General features: G+C 36.2%; 1 protein-coding gene across 2 annotated transcripts in view; it reads right to left on the bottom strand.

Annotated features, from left to right (window-relative positions):
* SATB2 (SATB homeobox 2) overlaps positions 1-25767 on the bottom strand; it is a 194384-nt gene that overhangs the window by 63287 nt on the left and 105330 nt on the right. For both annotated transcript variants that reach the window (XM_060106190.1, XM_060106189.1), the window contains exon 7: positions 17746-18218. In XM_060106190.1, coding sequence (XP_059962173.1) covers positions 17746-18218 — 473 coding nt within the window. The remainder of the gene's footprint in view (positions 1-17745; positions 18219-25767) is intronic.

Raw genomic sequence — 25767 nt, 5'->3', positions numbered from 1 at the left:
TAGTCAAAATTCTGCAGGCACATAAATGTAAAGCACGTTTTATTTAGTTAGGTTAAAATCATCATAGGGGAAACAGATCAGAAGAAAATGTATGGCATAATTTAAATATACCACAAATCACCCCACCTAATTATCAAGATAAGTAAATGTTTATCATACTGAAACTGTCTTGAATAGAACATAAATTAATAATTTATCTTGCATAAATATTTCTAAAGCCCTTGCTACTATGTTGTCTGGCATTTAATTATCAACCAGCCAGGCAGGAGGTGTCACTTGGACATTCCCATTATGCAGCCTGAGATATAGAGAACATGGCATGGCACCTGGGCACTGAAAAAAAGATGTACTTTTATGAATAGAAAGGTCATGAATATTGAGAATGTGAAAATTGAGGGAAATTAATAAATTAACCAGGATATTTCTTATTAAAATTTCATATCAGTAATCTTATTAAAACATATTGCAAGTATTCAGTTAAGTGGTCATTAAGTGTTTTCCTCATCATAGGCAAGAGAGCCTTCTCAAGGGAGAGATTATAAACAATTCTCTCCATGGTGTTAGCTGAGGTTGTGTAAGACCAGGAAACATGTTGACTGAAAAGGAGTAGAACAAACCTCTGCACAGGGGAGAAAGGCACCTTCTACCAGAGCTCTTGGGTTACAGGTCACTGAAAAAAGAAGGGAGTTGGGCAAAAAGAGCCTCAAATTGGCCTTCTCCCTAGTCTTTTAATGGAGGATTTTGTAAGCTTCATATTATTTCCAGCACCAGCAAAGAATACATGAGGTTGGCAGAAAATTTCAATAAAAGCAAAATAATTCAAAGCACAAAACAAGAGATAATATAATGCCATCTAGCTTCATTGCTAATACAGGCTATCTCTACAAACAAAACAAAGAACTGGGGCTGGGAATTCCCTGGTGGTCCAGGGGTAAGGACTTGGCTCTTTCACTGCTGAGGGTGCAGGTTCAAGCCCTGATGGGGGAACTAAGATCCCACAAGCCACGTGATGTGGAAAAAAAAAAAAAAAAAGAACTAGGGCTAATTTTTTAAATAAAAAATTGCTATGCTTATTATTACTAGTATTTTAATAATATTTGTGACATCGTAAATGACCTTAGAGTTTCTGAATCTGCAATTTCTGTTGAAGAGCTTTCTTATTTGAAGAGCTTTTCTTATTATGATGATTTTCATATTCCTTCAACAATTTATATAGTTTGTTCCAAATCGTTAGTATGCAAAATACATGCTGATACTCAGAAATATTTGGGAAACATTACCATGACAGGCTCTATAAAATTTACTTCCAAGTTTCTGTACTAGCCCGTGAGGCTTCGTCTGGGACGGGTGAGAAACTGCCTTTGATGGGCCCTTGAATCCTCTTAAATCCTTTAAGAGAGCAAGAAGAGAACCCAAGCTTGGGCCAGGTTTTAGGAATCTGAGCCTGAGTCCATCAGACCTCCCAGGTCACTCCAGGAGAGGTCACTGAAGATCATTACTGACTAGATTTTAGCAGATATCTCTTCTTCATACTTCCTAGACATTTGTAATTCTCTATGATTAGGTTATATGTCCCATTGATTATCTAGAGAACCCCCAAATTCAATACGTCTATTGCCAAAAAATGACAGATCAGTCTAGTAATTCACTCCCTATTTACAACTTGGTACAAAGCTCATAAAAGAATGGAAAGATTAATAAGACATAGATTCTGCTGCCAAGGAGTTTACTATATAATGGTTTACAGAAGCACAATGTGAAAGATAAGTGTCATAGATTTCAGATAGAACTAGTACCATCTCAGTTCAAAAGAGGGTGAAAGTATTGCCATCACAAGACTCAGGGAAAACATTTTGGAAGAAGTGGCATTTAACTTGGCAGGGATTCAAAATGTACATAATGCATAGACATAGAGATAGTGATGAGACCAGGCGAAGGGAGAGGGCAAATGAAGGATTGGATGGTATTAGAACACTTGAAGAAAAAGAAAGAGCATGACTAATCCAGAATACCAAGAGAAGTTTCTGTTTCCTTAAAAGCTTAAAGAAAAAAAAAGTGCAAAAACTGATAAAGTGGTAGAAGACTTTTTGAAGTGAAAATAATATAGTCCACATTAATATAATTCAGAGCTACTGGAGTATACACAAACTAACCAGCAAATACTACCCCCAAAATGAAGTGATATTAATCTGTTCAGCCTTTTTGTCACCTGCAACAAATTAGGCTTTCAATATGCAAAACATCTTCCTTCCAGAAAAACAAATGATCATGATTCCATTTAATTGTAATTTAATGAGGCATAATTTACTTTTTAAAGTGATATACACCAGGTGTGTATTGAAAAAACTGGCCCAGCCAAACCCCAGTGCTATTCTTTGGAAAAAGCCTCAAACTAGCCGGAGACTATTTTCATTTCTGTAAATTATATTTCTGTTTACATATTTATTCTAACATAAACTTTTGAAGTTAACCTCCAAAATACTCATATATCATATAACATACATAGCATATCATAGTTTGAAAGTGTTAGGTTACAACCCAAACAAAGATAGATATTAGAATGTCATATAAATCCCAAAGAAAGCTTATATGTACTACTGATTGCAATGCTAAAGGGAAAAATATATGCTTGCCACTTCTAAGAATCATTTGGACTGGTTATTTTAGAGAAAATTAGCCCTATTCCTTTATAATGTATTTTAATTATTAATTGTTGGATGTATCAATAATAAAGCATATAAGCTTTTAAAATGAAGGTCTTTTTCAGAAATCAAGTTACATTTCTTTAAGGGTATATGGGTTGAAACATATTTACTTTGTAGTAGTGAGTCTGAAAATATATTTTAGTTCATCATTTGCTTAAAACAAATGATGTCCTAACCAATCAAGTTTCAAAGGCACATATACCCCCATTTTACAGATTAAAATTACAGAGGGTCAGAGGTGGAAGAGGCCCTGGCACCCATATGGGCTAACCCCACATCCTGCCACTGAGCACGACCTATCACATAGTTCCCTCTGAAGGTACTCTTCACGTTTCACCACCCCTTTTGCATGCTTATTGGTTAGCCTTAACTTCATACAATTCTGAAATGTCTGGTTCCAGCTGACATGAGAGCCCAAAAATGGTATCCTCTGATGAAAACCAGGTGATACCAAATTCTTAGCCTAATTGTACAAAGTGAACTCTTCAGTTTCAGTGGTTAAGGCACAGTTAGTTGAAGCTGTGAACTGAGCTCTTGGCTGAACAGAGTATTGACATCCTACCACCTGAAAGCTGACCTAACGAAATCAGTTCTCTCCTAACCTCCAGTCTCATGTCCTTCTAGACATTCCTGAGAGGCATGTTCTCCTCTGCTCACAAATATAAACAGGTTTCCCTGGGTCCCATATTCATAATCTACAACCACACTACAAAGCCAACTACTGAAATTAATTTGTGTTATGTTAAAAAATACTCACCTCCCCCATCACCCCCTAGAGTACTGCTCAGCCATGAAGCCAGAGTACTTAGTCTGATTTGAATAAAAGGTATACAGGGCACAACAATGACAATTTGATTTTTATTATTAAAAATGATGTGTTAAATCCTCAAAGAAAATGTTGTTATTGCATTAGTTTAATAAAAACCTCTCTTTTACTATAATATTTCTTTATTAGGAAAGACAGCCTATGCATATAGCACTTTTGTACCATGGGGGTAGATAGAATTGAGCATCTAAAGGGAATTAATGTACTCTGCAAATATAAATGCATATATAAAAGTTACATTTGCAGACAAATGTTGGTGCTGTAGAGATGTATTCTGTAATGCACTAAAAGACTATGTATATATCTGTATATGTATATACACTGCAGTTGGCAATACTTTCTCCCTCCTTTGAAGGGAGATGGCACTAGTTCTATTTCACATTTATGACACTTATCATCTTTACATTGTGTAACTCTAAAACCTCTTTCTCCTATCATACAGTAAACTCCTTGGGAGGAGAATCTGTACATTTTGTGCTTAGGGGTTAGTTGGGGATATACAGGAATATAGAGCCCTAAGAAAGCATCAAATGCATATTTCTCATTTTTCTGGAAGTGGGAGAGTCCCATCTTTGCTAAACAGTCAGGAGCAGGCCCTGATGGACCACATGTTAAAAGCCTAATTCACAATAACTCAAGATCTTCTCATACAACCTATTGAAAATGATAAGATAATAAACACTGAAATTTTGTGCCATGCAAACTCCACTTTAGAACAAATATTCCATGCACCCCAAGCCCACAATTTATTAAATGAAACACTTCCCTCACAGACAGGTTTCTTTCTAGCATATATAATAAAACTTTGCTTGTGCCATCTGACACATCAGAATACTATAAGCATGCAAAACAAAGTTAGTAGGTGTAACAGAGCATTCTCGAAAACAAAGCAGTCTGTGCTTTCTTAACTGCAATCCCCTTGTCCAAGCCACACTTGAGCATGTACCGTGGAGGAACTTAGCCAAAACCAGATTCCTGGCAACTTGACTACTTTTTACCTACCTAATCTATACAACGATAGATGCAAATAAATAAATAGTCCTGTCTCATTTTCTTCCTTCCCTCCTTATCTCTAGGAAGTCTTAGGTACTGGAATGGGGGATGGTGCACAATCTAAGTCAAAATTTCCTAAACACATTAGCACCAAAAAGCAAAAGCAAACACAGAACTGAACAGGTTCCTTTTGGAAACATTTACCAGTGGTGTTCTCAGCTCTGGGCACATACATGGTTTCTACTAACACCTCAAGTACCTGGCACCATGACTATTGAATTCACAAAGTGCTGGGCCCTGGTTACTCCTAGTTTCCATGAGTATTCTGTGAAACAACTGTTGGCAAACTTCCAAAATAATTACTAGCTTTGGCTACTTTGTCAAAACATTGGCAAAAATAGTACTTTCAAAAACAAAACAAAACAAAAACATACATTTATTGCATATTTATATCTCAAATGTATCAAATGCATTCAGATATAAGGAGTAAAGCAGTCTATTAACATATGAGTTGACTCTGTCCTGAAATAATTATAAAACATTATTTTTTCTTGCTGAACATTTTCTGCCTTAGCTTCAATCACCTCCAGGGTCAAAAGCATCTGTTCTTACACAGTACATGCAACATATTACAGTACTTATCATACCACAATGGGATTACTGGTTTAAAAGTCTGTTTATTCCTCATACCTCCTTGAAGGAGGGACTGTGTCTTTCTGCTCTATGATAACAGACATGATTGGGAAAAAATGGGATATGAGTATGAGTTCTGAAGTTAGAATTGCTGGGTTCAAAACTGGGCTTCAACTGGACAAGGATTAATTAATCTCTTTATGGCACAGTTTCCTCATCTGTAAAATTGAGATAATAATTGCACTTCCCTCATAGGATTCCCTAGAGAGCTTATAACTGTACCCTATATGTTAAATGTTCAATAACTGTTAGCCCTCATTATAACCCCAGAATAGTCTCTGAATGCTTAATAAATATTTGTTAAATGAATGGATAAAGACAGAACTAACATCAAAGTACATTTCTTATTTTAAATTTGCAACTTCAAATATTCAAGGCCCTCCACTTATATTTTGCTATATGTCTTCCCATACAGAACACAGAAAATATTTTTTAAAAAATTTTAGGAAGTAGAATAATTAAAATTATTTGGGATAGAGGAGAATGTAAAAAAAATTTTCATAAATTATCTAAAGTGAAATGGACATTCAGGACAGCACTAAACTAAGATATTCACTTATACTTCAAGGAAGTAAAACCACTTTCCTTCCTTAAGTAACTTTTAAAATCAGCCTTAATCTGCATCATTGTTGAAGCATGGGTCACAATTATTAGTGGATGATAAAATTAATTTAGCATACCATAACTAGTTTTTTATAACAAAATGCATTTAAATAGATTAGAAATTACCACAGTGCTTCATACATGTATTGTTTCATGAAGGCTTTTTTCTTCTTTCATGAATAAATATATAGATCGATAAAGATATAGTTGGAAATGAGATAGAACTCAAAACAGACATACATACATATGTGAACAAATGTGTGAGTGTGTGTATGTGTACTAGCTCATGATGTAAAAATTATTACTTACTGGGTGTTGTAGCCAGATAAATTTGAAAGTAAATACTGTTGTCTACAGGAATAATTTTAGGCACAAAACTGGCAGATAGAATTTAAACAATCTTGTAATTTCCAATTGACTTCAAAGTGATTCAGTTATATTTTTCTCACAGAATTTTTGGCCTTTAAACTTAATTCACTTTATTTGAACAAACATGTACTTAACCCCAGGCCATCATTTCAATCAATGGCCAAAAAAGGAACCATTTATGTATTTTTTAAAGTTACTTTGAATAAGCAAAGGTGAAAAGCATATAAATAATAGACTCTAAAGCTAGTGTTTCCTTATATTTCTTCTATAAAAATTCTACTTTAATTATAAACATCACCCAGGACTTGGAGAAGCTAGTTAAATAATAAAACTAGGCTTTCCCAATAAAAGTGCAGGTCTCTACTGAGACACACTCACTAGAAGTGAAATACCTTATTTAGGACAGAGACTCCTTCATCTGTGTGAAACGAGTCAATCACTCCTTGTTAGAGAATAGTGACAAAAACTTATAAAACCATCATCAAAAGGCAGTCTTTTTGAGTAAAGTAGATAAACCTGAATTTTCTATAATAGTTCAGCAACTAATTTTTAAGGACTTTGCACACTGATCAGGGATGAAAGGAATAGATAGAAGAGTGTGCTGTCATATTTCTTTCCTCTGATTCTTTGGTACAAGTTTTGTGAAGGACGGGGAAAAAGGAGTCTTCATATTTTCTTTTACATAAAATGCTCTATTTCAGTTAGATTTAGGAATGGGAATAGGGGTGGTATACGTTTGACAGCTACTGAATCAACATTCTCTTTACCCAGAGCACAGACAGAGACAGCATCTCCCCTACGCTTTTTGGCTGAAATTGCCTAAAAAGTGCTAATTAATGATAGTCTTTATATGTAAGGAGGACTAAATTGAGACCACTATCTAGAGGGCCATCCTTAAGTAACTGAATAACTTTGAGACACTGCTATCCTAGGAGATATTAATATTATTAAAATCTTTAAATCTATGAATTCAAGCCAGTGATTCTGAAATGAAAGAGTACCTATTTTATGAAGCTTGCAGGGCCATCTTTTCCTACTTTATTAATTTAATGCTGAAATCAAAAGAGGGTACGTTATTTGCTTCAAAACCCAATAACATGTTCATGTCTGATCTGCAGCATTTCATATTTACAGCCCATCTTTCAGTTGGAGGACTTCCTTTTTCTCACAGGTTTCCTTGTCATTTTATAACCAGCTTACTGGACCATGGAGTCAAGACTCCTGGATTTACATTGTATTCTATTCCTGTATGACTTGCTGAGTGCCTATATCTCTACTGGATATTGAGAAGTAATGACTTGAGACCAGAGGTCAGCTGAGAAAGAATTCTAAATATCTTGGAGGTCAAGTTTTCTACAAATATAAACTGTACATGTAATTAAATCATGCCTATCTTTGGCTAACAATATGTTTAAATCAAGCACAAAGTTAAAAGAGAAGATCCCCCCCAACCCCGAAAAAACTAACTGGTAACACACTAAAAGCTCAGACTTCCAAATATTTTGGTTGCTAAAATTTTCATTTTGTTGCTACACATCTCCTCCTAACTGTGCCACTTTGAAATATGTTTAGTAAGTCCTTAGACATTTTTAACCTTAATAATACGGGTGGGCAAATACTATAAACACAGTGCCAATAAAGCATAAAAGCAAAGTCCATGTCATTTCACACAAAGACATTTACATTTCTAGTTGTTGACCTTACTGCCAATTTTTCTGATACATAATTCAATTTAATTTTCCAATCTGCTGAAAACATTCTCTGGTTGCTGAGTGACTTCATGAGCTGTATTTATGACCCTGGCCTTAAGTTTTTTCAAATGATGTGGCTTTGATATGTAAACAGCAGATTTTTTGCAAAGTCTCATAAAAAATAAAAAGTAGGCAAATAAGGACAGGTCAACCAAATGAGTTCCCAAAGGATTTAAAAAATCCTCTTCTCTATCAGATAAAACCAAGATGAACAGCTTTTTCAAAAAAGCCTTTGACAAAAGGTTGTAAACTGTGTAACTTTTTCAACAAACTAAAGAAGGAACAAGACACCAAATTAGAGGCCTTTATGTTGCAGAAGAATAACACATTTTGCAAAACACACAAGGGCTTCTACTGAAAACATATTTTTAAGAATGGCTCAGGAGAGCTACCTGAGACACAAAATAAACCCGAACTTTCTGGTTATGGTATAATCTGCTAGAGGAAAAAGAAAAATAACTACACTGTGTAAATAACGAATGTGGCAAGTCTCGTTTTCAAACAATACAAATCTCTTAATGCCAATTCTTTGTGTATGGATATTTCCTGAACCCCACCTTCAAGGTAAGGGGATAGTGGTGCAGACACGGGCAGAGAATCACACCTCATTTCCCTTTGGTGGCATTCTAATGCTCCCATTCACATGTAGCAGGGCATTCCTTACGATGGATTTAGCCTAGTTTCGATCAAAGCTTCCTCTACTTCATTTAACAGATTTGCTCAGATGGAAGGTCTCAAAGGAGAAATAATGTTAGTAAATCGGGGATTTCTGAACATATGAATATGTAGGTCATTGGATTTTTAAATAAATTAGAGAATAGTTTATCTATTAAGGAAGATTTACTGTACATATTTCATGAAACCATTCTTATTATAGGTCAGTGGACATCCCCTAACCATTCCTGGGCAATATTAAGCCTTGTAAAATAGTCACAAACCTTTTCATATAGTCATAAGCCTGTGATTGATTTTTTTTAAGTCCATAAAGTGACAGGAGCAAAGGAATGCTTTAGGTTAGGATTCATAATTAAACTGTCAAAATGCAAAGATGTAAACACAGTAAATAGCCAAGCAACTTATTTCGTGTCCATAGGACTGATAAGTGAAAGTGTGCCAACACTAAAATAAATTTGGGATAGAAGCAAGGAAAAATGAATATGCAAAAAAATAAAACCTGACAGCACCGGTCCTATTACTTCTTGAAATTATCAGCCTAACAGACCCACTTGCATCATTGACAGAGCACTGGCAATTCGGCAGGGCTGAGAAGCAAAGCTACTCTGAAACTCACATAAATCACATAATTCATCTTGGAGACTCAGTAAGGATGGCTTTAAGTCAAGTTTGAAAGATCTCATAGGGCCTCATATCCAATGTCTGTTTCTGTCTTATTCCTTCTCTCTCTCTCCCCGATCCTTCTAACCAAACACCCCCCCACATTCAATATCCACAAGTAAATCTGGCTAATATCAATATCAGCCCACTGAATTCAGGGGACTCAGTTTAAAATAACAATAGTGATAATATTTTCAAGAGAAAGTAGTACAGTAAAAAATTCTATACAATTCTGTATTATTTCCTTAACAACACCTTGCTCATGATTTATGAACAATACTGATAATATTTTCAAAACAAAGTAGTACAATAAAAACCTCTATACTATTCCCATAATAACATCTTGCCTTAGATTTGTGAAGGTAGTAGGTATAAAACTGAAGATAAGTTTTATTCAAACTACTATCCCATGGCATATCCAAATGCCAATTAGACTAGCAAGGACCTTGATCTATAATCTGGGATAAAAAGCACATCCTAAGATAAAGATTCCTGTGCAAGTGATTTATTCAGGAAGTGCTTCTGAGGGAAACTGGTGAAGGAGTGGGAGAAGCAGGTCAGAGAAGGGAGGAGATCCAAACAAAGTCCCAGTCTCAGCCCGATCCTGCAGAGAGCTCTGGAGGGGAAGTCACACTTCAGTGCTCTCCCTACTATGGAGGCAAGGAGCTGGGTTTTCACCCTCCTGCACCTATCAGACATTGGTTAAGCATTTCCAGCTCTCCGAAGAACCTAGAGGAAGGACAGGAATAAAGATACAGACGTAGAGAATGGCCTTGATGACACGGGAAGGGGGAAAGGTAAGCTGGGACGAAGTGAGAGAGTGGCATGGACTTATATATACTACCAAATGTAAAATAGATAGCTAGTGGGAAGTAGCCGCATAGCACAGGGAGATCAGCTCCGTGCTTTGTGACCACCTGGAGGGGTGGGATAGGGAGGGTGGGAGGGAGACGCAAGAGGGAGGAGATATGGCGACATATGTATATGTATAGCTGATTCACTCTGTTATACAGCAGAAACTAACACACCATTGTAAAGAAACCATACTCCAATAACGATATTAAATATATATATGTGGAAATTGAAAGAAAAAAATAATACAGGATAGAAGAATATCTGAGACTCATGAAAGAACCTGATAAAATTGATTAAATCCAGTTTATTCTGAAAAAAAAAAAAAGACACATGCACCCCAATGTTCATTGCAGCACTATTTACAATAGCCAGGTCATGGAAGCAACCTAAATGCCCACGGACAGACGAATGGATAAAGAAGATGTGGTACAGCAATCAGGGAAGAAAAAGAAATAAAAGGAATCCAAATTGGAAAAGAAGAAGTAAAGCTGTCACTGTTTGCAGATGACATGATACTATACATAGAGAATCCTAAAGATGCTACCAGAAAACTACTAGAGCTAATCAATGAATTGGGTAAAGTAGCAGGATACAAAATTAATGCACAGAAATCTCTGGCATCCTTATACACTAGTGATGAAAAATCTGAAAGTGAAATTAAGAAAACACTCCCATTTACCATTGCAACAAAAAGAATAAAATGTCTAGGAATAAACCTACCTAAGGAGACAAAAGACCTGTATGCAGAAAATTATAAGACACTGATGAAAGAAATTAAAGATGATACAAATAGATGGAGAGATACACCATGTTCTTGGATTGGAAGAATCAATATTGTGAAAATGACTCTACTACCCAAAGCAATCTACAGATTCAATGCAATCCCTATCAAACTACCGCTGGCATTTTTCACAGAACTAGAACAAAAAATTTCACAATTTGTACGGAAACACAAAAGACCCCAAATAACCAAAGCAATCTTGAGAAAGAAAAACAGAGCTGGAGGAATCAGGCTCCCTGACTTCAGACTATACTACAAAACTACAGTAATCAAGACAGTATGGTACTGGCACAAAGACACAAATATAGATCAACAGAACAGGATAGAAAGCCCAGAGATAAACCCACACACATATGGTCAACTTATCTTTGATAAAGGAGGCAAGAATATACAACGGAGAAAAGACACCCTCTTCAAAAAGTGGTGCTGGGAAAAGTGGACAGGGACATGGAAAAGAATGAAATTAGAACACTCCCTAACACCATACACAAAAAGAAACTCAAAGTGGATTAAAGACCTAAATGTAAGGCCAGACACCATCAAACTCTTAGAGGAAAACATAGGCAGAACACTCTATGACATAAATCACGGCAAGATCCTTTTTGACCCACCTCCTAGAGAAATGGAAATAAAAACAAAAATAAACAAATGGGACCTAATGAAACTTCAAAGCTTTTGCACAGCAAAGGTAACCATAAACGAGACAAAAAGACAACCCTCAGAATGGGAGAAAATATTTGCAAATGAAGCAACTGACAAAGGATTAATCTCCAAAATTTACAAGCAGCTCATGCAGCTCAGTATCAAAAAAACAAACAACCCAATCCAAAAATGGGAAGAAGACCTAAATAGACATTTCTCCAAAGAAGATATACAGATTGCCAACAAACACATGAAAGGATGCTCAACATCATTAATCATTAGAGAAGTGCAAATCAAAACTACAATGAGGTATCATCTCACACTGGTCAGAATGGTCATCATCAAAAAATCTACAAACAATAAATGCTGGAGAGGATGTGGAGAAAAGGGAACCCTCTTGCACTGTTGGTGGGTATGTAAATTGATACAGCCACTATGGAGGTTCCTTAAAAAACTAAAAATAGAACTACCATACGACCCAGCAATCCCACTACTGGGCATATTCCCTGAGAAAACCATAATTCAAAAAGAGTCATGTACCAAATGTTCATTGCAGCTCTATTTACAATAGCCAGGACATGGAAGCAACCTAAGTGTCCATCAACAGATGAATGGATAAAGAAGATGTGGCACATATATACAATGGAATATTACTCAGCCATAAAAAGGAACAAAATGGGGTCATTTGTAGAGTCTCTAGGATGGACCTAGAGACTGTCATACAGAGTGAAGTAGTCAGAAAGAGAAAAACAAGTATCGTATATTAACGTATATATGTGGAATCTAGAAAAATGGTACAAATGGTCCAGTTTGCAAGGCAGAAATAGAGACACAGATGTAGAGAACAAACATATGGACACCGAGGGGGAAAGCAGTGAGGTGGGGGGAATGAATTGGGAGATTGGGATTGACATGTATACACTAATATGTATAAAATAGATAACTAATAAGAACCTGCTGTATAAAAAATTAAATTAAATTAAATATTAAAAAAAGAAGTAAATCATGGGGTGGGACAGTGGGGGGTGGTGCTGGGGAAGGCGTGAAGCATGGAAAAAGGGCTGGCTTGTTATCTGCCTCAGCCTCCTCTGGTGTATCACATTACTTTGTGACCACACGTAACAGAAATGCTTAGAAATGTGTCACAGGATTGCCTGAATATTAATGATCAGGTCAGAAAACATCACGTTTATCTTACTCTTCTCATAGGGTCCCATTTGTCATAAAAGTCTTTAGAGGCATGAAAAGTAGGGCTAACCTTTTCTTTCAAAAGTCTAGCAAAGAAGTAAGCGATGGTGCTCCGAGTATATTTTATATAAGGTCATAAGGACAAAAATAGGCTTCTACCATGCTGATGGCTCAGATAGGATGTGATGCTCTGCTACTCCCTGCATCTAGAATTACATTAGTCTCATGCCCAAGCTGAAGATTCAACATCTTGGCATTACATGATCTCAAACGTGCTGTTTCCCTTGCCCAGAACATGTGACTTAATTTATGTTCTTAGTTTGGACAGTATTAAGAAACCAATAGAGAAATGTAAAAAATAATAATAAATAATAAAATCAGATTGACAAAAGGTTGTCTATCTCTGACTCTGGCAGAAGTCATGACCTTGCCATGAAGTATGGGTAGGGGATCATTTTTTCAAACAAATATATTTTATGTTTTTAAAGGACACACGGATTAAAATTTAAATGTATTAAAAAGCAAGTTCTTGGAAATATAGCTCCATTCCCTTAATTATGTTACTTTACAACACCAAATGATATAGTAGCAATGGATCAGACACACAAAGTAATTAATAGTCTTTCTTTGAAGAACTGTTATTTTCAAATGCTATTTATTATGAATTTGAGCTTTTCATCTGGAAGACTTAAACATGAAAAACTAGACTATTTTTTTTTACAATTCTAGATTCATTTATGAATGTTGTGCATGTGATTTTTGTTCTACACACACGCACACACACACACACACACAGAGGAACTAATTGCTAGATTGGTCTAATCATCAAGAACAAACCCAGGAGCACAAACTACAGGGTGACAAATCAAATTGCTTTTTACTGAATTTGATAATAAATGAATAATAGTTATCAAAAACTATTTCTGAAAAATATTCAGTAAACTGAGGATATGCTACATATCAGTAAAACAACTGAGTACAAGACTAATATTGGCCTTAGGTGTTCATCTAAAATCTGATTTCGTTTGCTTTAAGAAAAAAATGTTGAGATTCTTTTCTATCCAAAGATTAACAAGTTGTTTATGTTATTATCTATAAAGTTAATTCTTATTTGTTTATTAGAGCTGACAAATCATTTTACCACTCATGTGATTAAAAAAAAAAAAAGCCTACCATTTGGAAAATCCACAGTTGGTTTCATGGGGCATAGTACACCATAGTTTCCATTTAACAAGGCTGCTGGTGAAACCTAGCTGTCCAACCTTGCTGTTAGTGACTACAGTATATACAGCAGAAACAATCTGTCTGTTGACCTCCAGCTTAAGTTCAAACTATGTCATTCTGTCAATACCATCTACCTTGATTAGGTTGGGCTTTATACACAACAGGTTATGATCCCAGAGGGATGAAAAGCTTTCCCAAATTAAAAGCAGAAATTTAAAAGGAAATACTCATACATTCCTATGCAGTTTCCATTTGATATCCTCAAGGCTTGCCCATGAACTCAAGCTCATGTTGATTGAATGTGAATGTTTCTTTCTGGATGTAGCCATCTTACAAATTTAATGGCAGGAGGAAAATAATAAAATGCGTTCCATGCTTCAATTAGACCTTTTGTAACTTGGCACTTGAAAGATGGCAATGCCAAAGAAAAATCATTAATCCCCAAAAATAGACAAAAAGAGTTGTGCAGAAGAAGACAGACCTCCAGGAGTCTAGGGCCTTGGCAGAGCATTTCCTCACACCAACACGGCCCGCCTTTTGTCTAGCCTCATCGTGAGTCTTCTTCTCTCATGCTTCATGCTATTTGGATTAAATGTATACTGTATTCGATTCTAAAATCCAAAGCAATACGACCATGCTCTCAATTTTATCCTTATCCAAAGGAGCGGTATAAATAACCAGCAATAAAGTGTTGGCTAGCCTTGAAATGCCTATTCGTGCACATGAATGATAGAGGAAAGAATGCACACGCGCGCGCATACACACACACACACACACACACAGAGAGAGAACTGCAAGATACAGACTAAAAGACGCATCCTTCTACTTTGTGTTTTATAATAGTATGCAACAGACTTGCCCCAAAGGATCAGAGTTCTTCATAACCCCAGTTCAGATAACTGTGGACACACAAATGCAGCCCCAATACTTTGAGTCACAAGAGAATAGTGGTAGAGTGATGTTTGGAACATGTGCGGTCCTCTGTGAACCTCCGAACTCATTTTCAAATGACGTACTGACTCTGTCAATAATAGAATGTATAAGTTAGCTAGGAGTCAAGGGAGCTAGAGATTTCACCCCTCTTGGTCTCCGGCCATACCTAAGCTGTCAGCACCAAACCTCAAACAATCCCACTGTGTTTGTCCCCTGCTCCGACTCCTGCAGTTCCAGCGTGGCTGAAGACTGTTACCAAACCACAGTGGTTGGGTCCATCACTAGTTCATGCTGTTTGACTTCAGCTGAGGCCCCAAACTACCTCACAAATTCTTCTATCTCAAATTGACTCCCTCTCACATTCAAACTGTCAACCCATTTCTGGTCTCCCTTTCAACACCAAATTTTGGAAAGAGTAATTTGCAGCCACTGCTTCTGTATCCTCAAGAGTTAATCACTCCTGAACTCCTAAATTTTCTCTCCTGCCTTCACCACTCTAATGAAATTATACTCTAAAGTTTGCCAAAGATCTCTCCCAACCAATCGCCAAATCTCATGGCACGGTTTCAAGCTTCCCCTTCCCAGACTTCTTAGTTTTCCAGACACGGACAAGTCTCCTTCTGGAAACTCTTTACCCAGGTCCTCTATACTTTTATCAGCATCTCCCTTTTCTTCCACCTCCATCTGCCCCCACCTCTCTGGGCATTTCTGTCTCTTTTTCTGGTGTTAGTAGTGCTGGTGGCCTCTCCCCTCCTTTCCCTGTCTCTTAAATCCCAGGCTCTGTGAATAAACTTCTGATCTCTTTCTCTAACCCTGACACTCTTCTTAGCACTAAACTGTTATTTTCAATGACTGCTGCACATCTTCACTTAAGAAGTCTGCTAGCACTTCGAAGTCAAAATAGCCCAATTCAAAACAATCACTTTAACCTTACTCCAACCATCTCTTTCAATGCCCTCCTTGATTCTCTAAATAATTTCACCTTATTCTTAGTCACCAGGCTCAGACCTTGGTGGTATCTCCACTCCAGGCAGTTGCACTGTCAACTTCACTCTTACAATGCTTTTTGACTGTACCGTCTACTCCATCACCGTCAGTCTTGTTCAAACTTCTACATATTTCAGCTGGACACTTCAGGCGGCTTCCTAAATGATATTCCTAACCCTCTTGCTATCATTAAGGGGAAGAAAGTCTTCCTAAGATCCAATTCTGATCACTGGATCATAGCATATTCCTACATAAAACCTTCAGTGTTTCCAGTGCTTATTAAATAGAGTTCAAAGTTCTTACCATGGCCCCAAGACCTTTTCAGATCTGTTCCCTCCACCTTTAGTTTTATTATCTAGCTTTGCTATCAACTACCAACTAATCCCGCCTTTTTCTGAATCAACACTTTTCTTGTGCATTTTTGTAGCCTAAAATACCCTTCTTCTCCGTGTTTTCCTGTTAAATTTTATTTATCCTTCAAGGTCTAACCGCCCAGCAACCTCATACTCAAATCAGTTGTTCACATATGTGCTCACTCATGGTCTTTTTCACCTTTGCATCTGCAGAGAGCTTGGCTTCCTGCCTTGCATTTAGTAGGGTGGCTAACTTAAACCCACCGTCCTCTTAAAGACTTACCATACTCACTCTACTGACAGTTAATGACTCCTCATGAACACCCCCTGTAATCACTGCTCACATTATCCTGCATTATTCACCTTACCTCACATATTACTCTAATTATCTGGGTACATTTTTTGTTTTCACTACCAGGTTGGTTAGCTCCTTAAGATTATGCACTTTTACTTTTCTGTTACTGGTACAGTTGGTCCTCTGTATCTGCGGATGTGAAACCCACAGATATGAAAGACCAACTGTACTGCACCATTTTATGTAAGGGACTTGAGCACCTGTGGAGTTTGGCATTCGTGGGGGGTTCCTGGAACCAATCCTGTGCAGACACCAGAGAGACAACAGTATAAGAGCTAGATTACTAGTTCTCAAAGTGTGACCCAGACCAGCAGTATCAGCATCACCTGGGACCTTGTTAGACATGCAAACTTCTGGGTCCCACCCTAGACCTGGTGAATCGGAAACTCTGGGAAGAGGCCCAGCAATCTGTGTTTTAACTGCCTTAAAACAGTGTGATTCTGATGCACACTCACGTTTAGCACTGGTGGGAAAGAACTTCTTAATTATAAGCAGCCCTCAATAAAATAAGACATAAATAAATAAACTGTTTACCGTCTTATCATTTAATATTATTTTGGCATATAATTCCCTCAAAACATTAAAAATATGAGTAATCTATCCATTTTTACTTTATCAATGTCTTAAATCTAACTTGTACATTTTGAAGGGTTTATTTTTTTTTGAAGGGTTTATTAAAAAATCATAGAAATGATGACATATAGTGATATTCTTTCTATAAAGTTCAAAGACAAGGTAAATAATAGATTGTTTGGGTATGAATAGTTCTAAAACTAGTTTTTTTAAAAAACAAGCAATGATAAGCACAAAATTCAAGATCAGGGTTACGTCTGGGGAAAAGCAAATGAAAAAAAAGGGAGGAGAGGAGGAGCACATAAAGAGACCCAGGTCATTGGTAATGTTTCAGGTCCTGAGTTGGGTGGTGGGTTCACAGACATTCATTACATTACTGAAATTGATTAATTAATATGGCCAAGTATGGATCAATGGTGATAGTATTTCATGAACAAAGGATTATTAATTAATCTAATTCTACATGCTCTGAGATCCACAAAAAAATTTTTAAAGAGGTAAGAAAGAACTAATACTTGCCACAATCTGTCCTTAGTATTATTCTGAATCACCAATTATGACGTTCATTGCTAACGGTACCTGTGTGCGATTGAATGCCACTCTTGCAAAGACAGCTTGGGACACACTGGCCCTCTTCAGCTCATCTCTGACTTGCTGGTAGATATCTGGAGATACTTCCACAGAAGAGTTGGTTGGCTCTGGCTTAACTGCTCTGGGAATGGGTGGATGGTTCAGAAACTGCTGGTTGATGGCTTGAGGATGCTGGTGAGCCAGGAGCCGGCTAACGGCAATCTGTTGGTTTATCAGATGGGCCATGGCGATTTGTTGCCTGACAAGTTGTGGACTGAGCTGGGGAGAAAGAAGACCAGGGCTCATGATGGGCTGTAACGCGGGCACTTGGTTTCGGATTGGAGTACTGTGGTGGATTTGGCTATGAGGAGACTGTTCGTTGGTTTTCCCCAGGGATGCCAGCTGGTTCATATTTGGTAAATGCATTGGACGCTGGCCCAGAACACAATAGTCTGAAAGGTTTTCTCGTTCCACTCTTTCCACTGTTAAAAGATAAAAATGATAATGTTCATCATTATCAACATTGGCATAATTTGTTTCTGATACATGTAGTATTAAATTATATTTTTGGTATATTAATGATGTAGTTTTTTCATACAAAGCTGGAAGCCCCAGAGTAAAAGTGAGTTATCCTTTCCTGGAAAATGTTACAATAACAGATTTTTCCATAGGTTATGATATGAAAGTAAAAATATTTGCCAGTTCAATTTTCTTTAATTCCTAAAACTAGGCATTTTATTAAATAGCCAAGACAGAAACCACTAACCATTACAAATTCTAAATCCTCTCATATTCCCAAGCTGTATCATCTCCCTCTGTGATAAAAACACCAGCTGTTTTCATCTTCTGTAGCTTGTGGTTAATGGTGTAGTTCATGGTTATCAGGAAATGACAAGGACAACGTCTCCTGTCAAAGTAACTGCTACCTCCTAATAAAAATCTCACATAAATACTATTTTACGGCTATGGAAACATTTATACAAAATGTCTGTCACATAGTACATCCTTTTGTCTCCTCACCTGCTATCTTTTTTATAGGAATATTTCTTTAAGAAATGGATATTTTAATGATTGTGATATGCACTAGGATAAGAAAAAAGTCACAAAATTAATAACATCGCCTTGATTTGCCATTAAATTCTCCCTTTCTCCAGGTTATCTATCTTTTATGTTTTGTTGAACTTTAGTAAAGATTTAAGGAATAACCCTGAAAGGGAGAAAAAAAGAAAGTATCATATATGTTCGTACATGAGGCAGATTCTTTTCTTCCCTCAAGAATATTCCTCAGGAAAGAGTCACATCAGAGTCAAATCCTTACCTAAAACTCTGTATTACATTATTATGTAAAGCAAAGGTTTGTTTGGGGAAAACACATTAGGCTGAAACAACCTCTATCCTTACTTGCTTTAAATGCTTATAGATGTAATCTAACAAAATCTGTGTTTTAAAGTAAAAATTCCTCACAGATTTAGTAATTTTTTCCTACAGTTGAAAGTGTTTGATATGATAATGCAAAATCATATTAATATAATGTTAAAGAACACTACTTGGAGTGGTTACATGCTAGAGCAGAAAAGTATTCACCTATAAGACAAAATTTTTAAAATAACTGCCCCCTTATATGCAAATAGTGCTTGTAAATTGGTATATGGTTTACAGTGACAGAATCATATTTGATCAAAAAAGTGCTGAGTCTCAAAAAATTTAGGAAATTATGTGTGCTGGAAAACTAGTTGAGATGACTCAAAGTGATGAAAAGTCACTAGAACCATTTGAATAAAATCAACCAATGAACTATAAAGGCAAGGAAAGTGATATTTCTTAATTAATATTTATGTAATATGTGATTTTCAAATACATATGTGGAAGTAAATTAATACATTAACAATATGTAAATAGATATCTGATCATTTTATCTATATTTCTAAAGGTTTTATATATTTAAAACTTCTCATTGGGAAAACAGATAAACATCCACATCTTGGGAGCACCTTATATTCAGACATATACAGTATTTCTTCCTGCTTTTTAAAAAAATTGAGTGATTGCTTAACTTTCCTATGAACCCCTAAATAAGTCAAAAGTTTACCTCAAACTTCTTTAAGAGTTCAATTTCCAACCTAATCCTTTCAATGTAATTCATATAGTTTGTATTCACCTTTCCTTCATAAGGTTCAAGGTGAACAAATTATTTTAATCTTATTCTCTAAAGGCAAACATTTTTCAGTCATTGTATTAATTAAACCTTAAGGTATACAATCTGGAAAACCAAACCTAGCAAATGGTTAAGAGCCTTCAAACAAGGTAATCGAACACAGTTTTCATAGAACAGAAGTTACTATTGTAAGTTCCTTATTGAAAGAAGTAAAGAGACCACGGACTGCTTCCAGAGTAAGGTCATACTCTATAGGCAGAAATATTTGCCCTCAGGTAGACATTTGATTCGCTTTTGTTTGTTTGTTTGCTTTTTAATTCAGCCAAAATAAAGGCAAATTTAAGTGGCAAATTATGTTTTCGGGTACTTAAGAAGCAGACGGTTTATCCATTTCTTTTTCTACTTAAAAAGCATAGAAGCACCCTCTTAATGCATACATTCTTTGATCAAAAGCCAATTTTCCAAAATGTCAGTATTTTTATCTTTCAATGACTTAATTACATTTGAGTTACTTTCTTAAGATACATCTAAATCCCATCATTAATTTAAAAAAAAACAAATGTCAGAGCTCCATGAAACCTCTATGAAATTGGTGCAGTATGAATCAGAATAATGTCAGTCCATAGTCCTTTAAGATTATATATAATAATTCTCCTTTTCCTTATGAGTTCCCAGAGCATTATAGTCTCATATTGTTAAGAACAGTAACTATGGAAGCATCCTTAGAGACATGTGGTAACACCATGAAGTACTAACTGATTAGTAAGCCATAATGAAGGCATTGCAAATGCAAATGCCTACACATGCAGGTAGAGCACAACAGCCAGAGAAGCTAGCTGCAGAGATACCAGGAGAGGGAGAAACCCTGCCCACTCCAAACAAAGCAGCCACTAACTTGATTCAGCCAGTTGTCTTTCTCATATTGTCATTTCTTTAGTTTTTTTTCAAAAAAATGAAAAATCTGGATTTTTACATGATAGCTCCTAAATTTAGGTATTGGCAAATAATTCTATTTTCAAAACACAATAAAAGCCAAACAAAACATTTCTGAAAAGTAGATCCTGCCCATCCATGGGTTACCAGTGTCAAAATTTTGTCTACGAGACTAAAGACACCCCCTATGTTGTTAAAGAAAAAATATTCACCAACACTTGTTAAAGATGTTAAGGTAGACCTTATCCAGGACCATCGCAATAGATATAGGGACCACAGCAATTGGATTTTACAGTGGGGAGAGAGATTGGGCCCAACTCCAAATACAGCATGCAGCATGGGCAAGTGGGAATTTATAGCCAAGGAGCAGGGTGGAGGTCAGGGGATGGAAAATTACTAAAAGGAAACATCAGGAGTAAGTGGGATTCTGGCTAAACCAACCTAGCAGGATTCTTTGTTAAAGACAGGCTAGGATGATCAGACATCACCTGGGGGATGGTGGAGGATGAGGAACCTGATGAGAATGAGATATCGAGGGTGATCAGATACAAGGCTGGGGGTTTCTGGTTAAACTGACTTAGCAGGGTTCTTGTAAAACTGGATTTTACAAGGAAGTGCACAGATAGGCCTAGGAGAATGTTCAGGAACCTGTCTAGAGTTTGGACAAGCCAAGAATCTTTGTTAATGTTCTCCAGTCCCTGACAGCTCTATCAATAAAAGCCAAGTTCTTTACTTCCAAGAATAAAGGAAAAAAAAAAAAAAAAAACAATCATCCCAACTTTAAGAATGCCTAAAAATCAAATGCTCACCAACAGGCTGCATCTCTCCTGACCAAGGCGGTTCATGGTTTCAGGAACAGTTTGCACAGATTTTCCCAAATCTGAAAAACTTTTTCTTTTTTTTCTGCTGCCACTCTTATACAGATAATATCAGAATAATATTTTAACCTCTTATGTCACAGCAGATGAAATACAAATGCTTTTAAAAAAGTCAGAGGAGCATCAACAATGTACCAGACTCAATCTGAAAGCTGAGCCTGGGCCTTCAGTATTTCTTTTCCCTTTTCTTTCTGGCCTTCCTTCCTTCCTTCCTTCCCTCCCTCCCTCCTTCCCTCTCTTCCTTCCTTTTTCTTTCTTTTTAAATTTTTTGAAAGTAACCACAATGACTGAAATGTAGACCTAACAGCAGTGCCTGATTTTGCGTTTTGCTTTTTCATTCTGATAGAAAACATCATGTTAGGTCTATCTTAAACCAAACCAAGACCAAAGGTAACTCCCTGGCTCTGAGGGCCCATCTTATCTCTGCAATACTCAGCCATGGATCAGAAATCCTTAAAAACATGAAGGATAAAAGGCAGCACTGCCTCTCGTGATGAACGCAATGTTCACATTCACAACAGAAAATATTCTCAATAAAGCCAAAATGCTTACTTATTAAAGAGACATTAAAAACACAACTGCTTCCAGGACTTTACATCAGAGCTGTAATTTAATTCACAGTGAATTTGATTCTACGGTTGCCAAAGTCCTAAAGGTAATCTGTGGAGTGGGAAGTGCCTGGGAAGGAATGATTACCCCAGCTTCAAGTACAAGTCCCCAAACAGAGTGTGGCTTGAGGCTGTTGAGGCAAGTGGGGCTGAAATATTTCTACACTGGGTAGCTGAGCAGCTCTCTGTAGCTATTTTAACCTCTGGAGGAGGGTCCCAGTCCTGGGGCCTTGCCGGTGGATAATTCAGATCTGGAGTCTGCTCAGGTTTCTGAGAAACTCACAGTTCCAGTAGGACCTCGCCAATTCCTTTGAGCTTTCTGGGATTGAGTGAAAATTGCAAAGACTGGGAAACAATTATGTAACCACCCTCTGAGCTTCTGGGGTTCTATATAACTCCAAAGTAGGAGAGGCCTTTGCAGCCCTGTATTAGAATCCCATGGGCTCCTGAAGCCTTCCCAAGCTCAGAGAGTTGATGTTCTAACCAAGAGCACCCTATGAGCATTAGCTATTCAATGTCCAAGACCGCTGGCTATGGCAGGTTGTTCATAGACAAGAAAGGGACACTCCTTCCCAGGGATTTATCCACATTACAATGAAAAGATATTTGGTTTAAAAATCTCATTTTATTTCATGCAATTTTAAGTACATTTTGAAGTCAAGTACTTATTTTAATAATCACAAATCCCTGATATATACATATGTATTTTAGGTGGCTGCAAGAACATTCTAAATACTCAAAAAAATATATGTCTATATATAAATCTTGTCTTATATTCCTCTCTGGCACTTAATTTTTTATTATAATTTCTTTATTGCAATTTTGTGTAAATTTGTTTTCAGCTGTTGGGAAAGATGTATGGTATAATAGTTAAAAGCAGAGATTTCTAAGCCAGACTGCCAGGGTTTAAATCTCAGCTCTACCATTTGGTAGATGTGTGACCTCGGGTAGGTTACTTAACTTCCCTGTGCCTTAGTTTCCTTGTATATTTAATGTGGGTTAAAATTTACACCTACCATGAAGGATTACTGTGTGATTAAATGAGAATATATATCAACACTTAAACAGTATCTGGCACTATGCAGTTTACCATTACTATTAACATTCACCTTGCCTGTGTGTGTCTGTGTCTGTGTCTGTGTGTGTACTGGCATAGATGGATGGACGTAAATTGTACATTTCAGTTTTGCGCTAGGTCAGAGATATTCAAAATATAGTCCCTTGAACCATCAACATCCATATTACCTGGAAGACTCTTAGAAATACAAACTCAGGATCTCTTAGAGTTCTTATGTATACCAAATTTCCAATGATTCTTATGTACACTAAAGTTTGAGAATCAATGTCTATATCATTTTTGCTTTTACTTATTGTCTTTTGAGATTATACAAAATACAGCTGCCAGGTGATTTTTATGTATGCTAAAGTTTGAGAATCGCTGTTCTATACTGTCTTTACTTTTATGTTGTTGTTGTCTTTTGAGATTATACCAGACATTTATAACTGTCATATTCCATTTTTTTCTCTAAACCCTAATGACATTAAGGATTCAATCTGACTGAACGTTCACTATCCTATAAATGTATCTAAACATTTTAAATTTTCTTCTCTATGATATATTTTTAGTTTTTGTTGATGATTAGTTTAGTTTTTGTTTTACTGAAGAAGCATTGACTGGACCTGATACTATAAAACTGCATTCAAATCTACATTCTAACTCTTACTAGTTGTGGGGTCTCTTTGAGCAAATTGGAGATTCTCTGGATCTCAGTTTTGCCATAGGGAAAATATTATTATCTTAGAGTTGTAAGAGTAAATTTTAGATGATCAGTGTCTATGTGAAAGATCTTTATTAAAGGGCTACTGTAAATTTCAGAAAATATCTATATAATTATGATTAACAGATTAGGCTTGACATTTCAAAATTTCCTGATTAGGACATTCTGACCAATGTCTGCTGTTTCCCAAAGGTCATCTAAAGAATTGCAACCTTTCCTTTGGTTTAAGTAACTATGCCATGTTACATCATGTTACTTTTTAAAACAAATCCCTACAGTTTAGAAGAATTCGTTGTCAATTTAGAATCACATGCTTCATGGCATACGCAGGAATATGTTGGATTCAGCTTCTCCAAATGAGGCTTAATAGTTCATATCCTGACCTTCATATTAGGAGACAGCAGAATAGATAGGAAATAAAATGACAATCTCACAACTCTTGAAATTAAATTTACAGGAATGCTACATAAATACGGCTTTAAGTTTCAAAATTTATTATAAATAAAAAATGGAAAGAAAACTTAAGGAATAAAACAAACCTCAAATGTATACATGTTACATTTGCATTAACCAAAAGAAAGAAGGAAAGTGTCCTACAGTTTTTTTAATTGAAGCATAGTTGATTTACAATATTGTGTTGGTTTCATGTCTATAGCAAAGTGATTCAGTTATACATATATATGTATATACCTATTTTTTTTATTCTTTTCCATTATAGTTTATTACAACAGTATTTTTAAAAAGCAAATGTTTAATGGATTGCTTTTATTTTCCAGGGAATGAGTAGGTATCAAAAACGTCCTAACTAAAAGAAATACATACACACACACACACACACACACACACACTAGTTTTTCTTCTTCAGTTTAGTGTTTCTCTGTTAGATTTCATTATTTTTATTACATCTATATTTGCTATAGATGCTATGTAAAGTAAACCCAGTAAAATTTCAATACTCCAAATATACTCCAACGACTTTATGCCCCAAAGTATACTTTCTGAAGAGGATTTATGAGCAAAAGGTAAAGCATCTGATATGTAGAGATGTCTGTCAATCAAAGCAAGATAGCATAGGATAGGTGGAAAGAAGAGCAAACTGGGATTTTTAAACCTGAGTTCTAATTAGCTGGGTGATCTTGGGATTACCTGTAAAATGAGAAAGATTACCTGTAAACTGGTTTTAAAGCAAACTTCCAGCATCTTGATAGCATCTTAAAGAGTACTGCTGCTAGGATTTTCAAAACAATTCCCTTTCTCAGAATAATTGCTTCTGTTTTTTGACTCTTCGGCAAAAATTCAAGACTTTCCCAAGATATCTCCCTTTGTGAAACTCCCCAATGCAACAAGAATCATAGTAGATTATAGTGGCAATAGCAGCAGTTGTAGTATTGCTCTTGCAAGTTTATCTATCAATACTGCTTAAAAGACTGATAATTTTTTTCCAGAACTATGAACCTAGTGTTTCAACGCAAACCTTAACACACAATTGCCTTTGAGAAATAAGCCCTGGGGTTTTGTCCATAGTTATAATGAGTGGAAAGAAATGAATTGGGTAAAAGGCTTTGCACTGAGAAATTTCTGGAATTTCTGGCCTATGGATTTTTCCTTAAACCATTAAGATGCTTATGCAAATGTAAACAGATTAGCAAGAATGAGTGCTAATGGATTCCTTAATAAGC

The sequence above is a fragment of the Mesoplodon densirostris genome, chromosome 8 (genome assembly GCF_025265405.1).
Source record: "Mesoplodon densirostris isolate mMesDen1 chromosome 8, mMesDen1 primary haplotype, whole genome shotgun sequence".
In the NCBI taxonomy this organism is placed as follows: Eukaryota; Metazoa; Chordata; class Mammalia; order Artiodactyla; family Ziphiidae; genus Mesoplodon; species Mesoplodon densirostris.
Note: the sequence above shows the minus strand (reverse complement) of the source record. Positions and strands in the feature narration are given on the sequence as shown.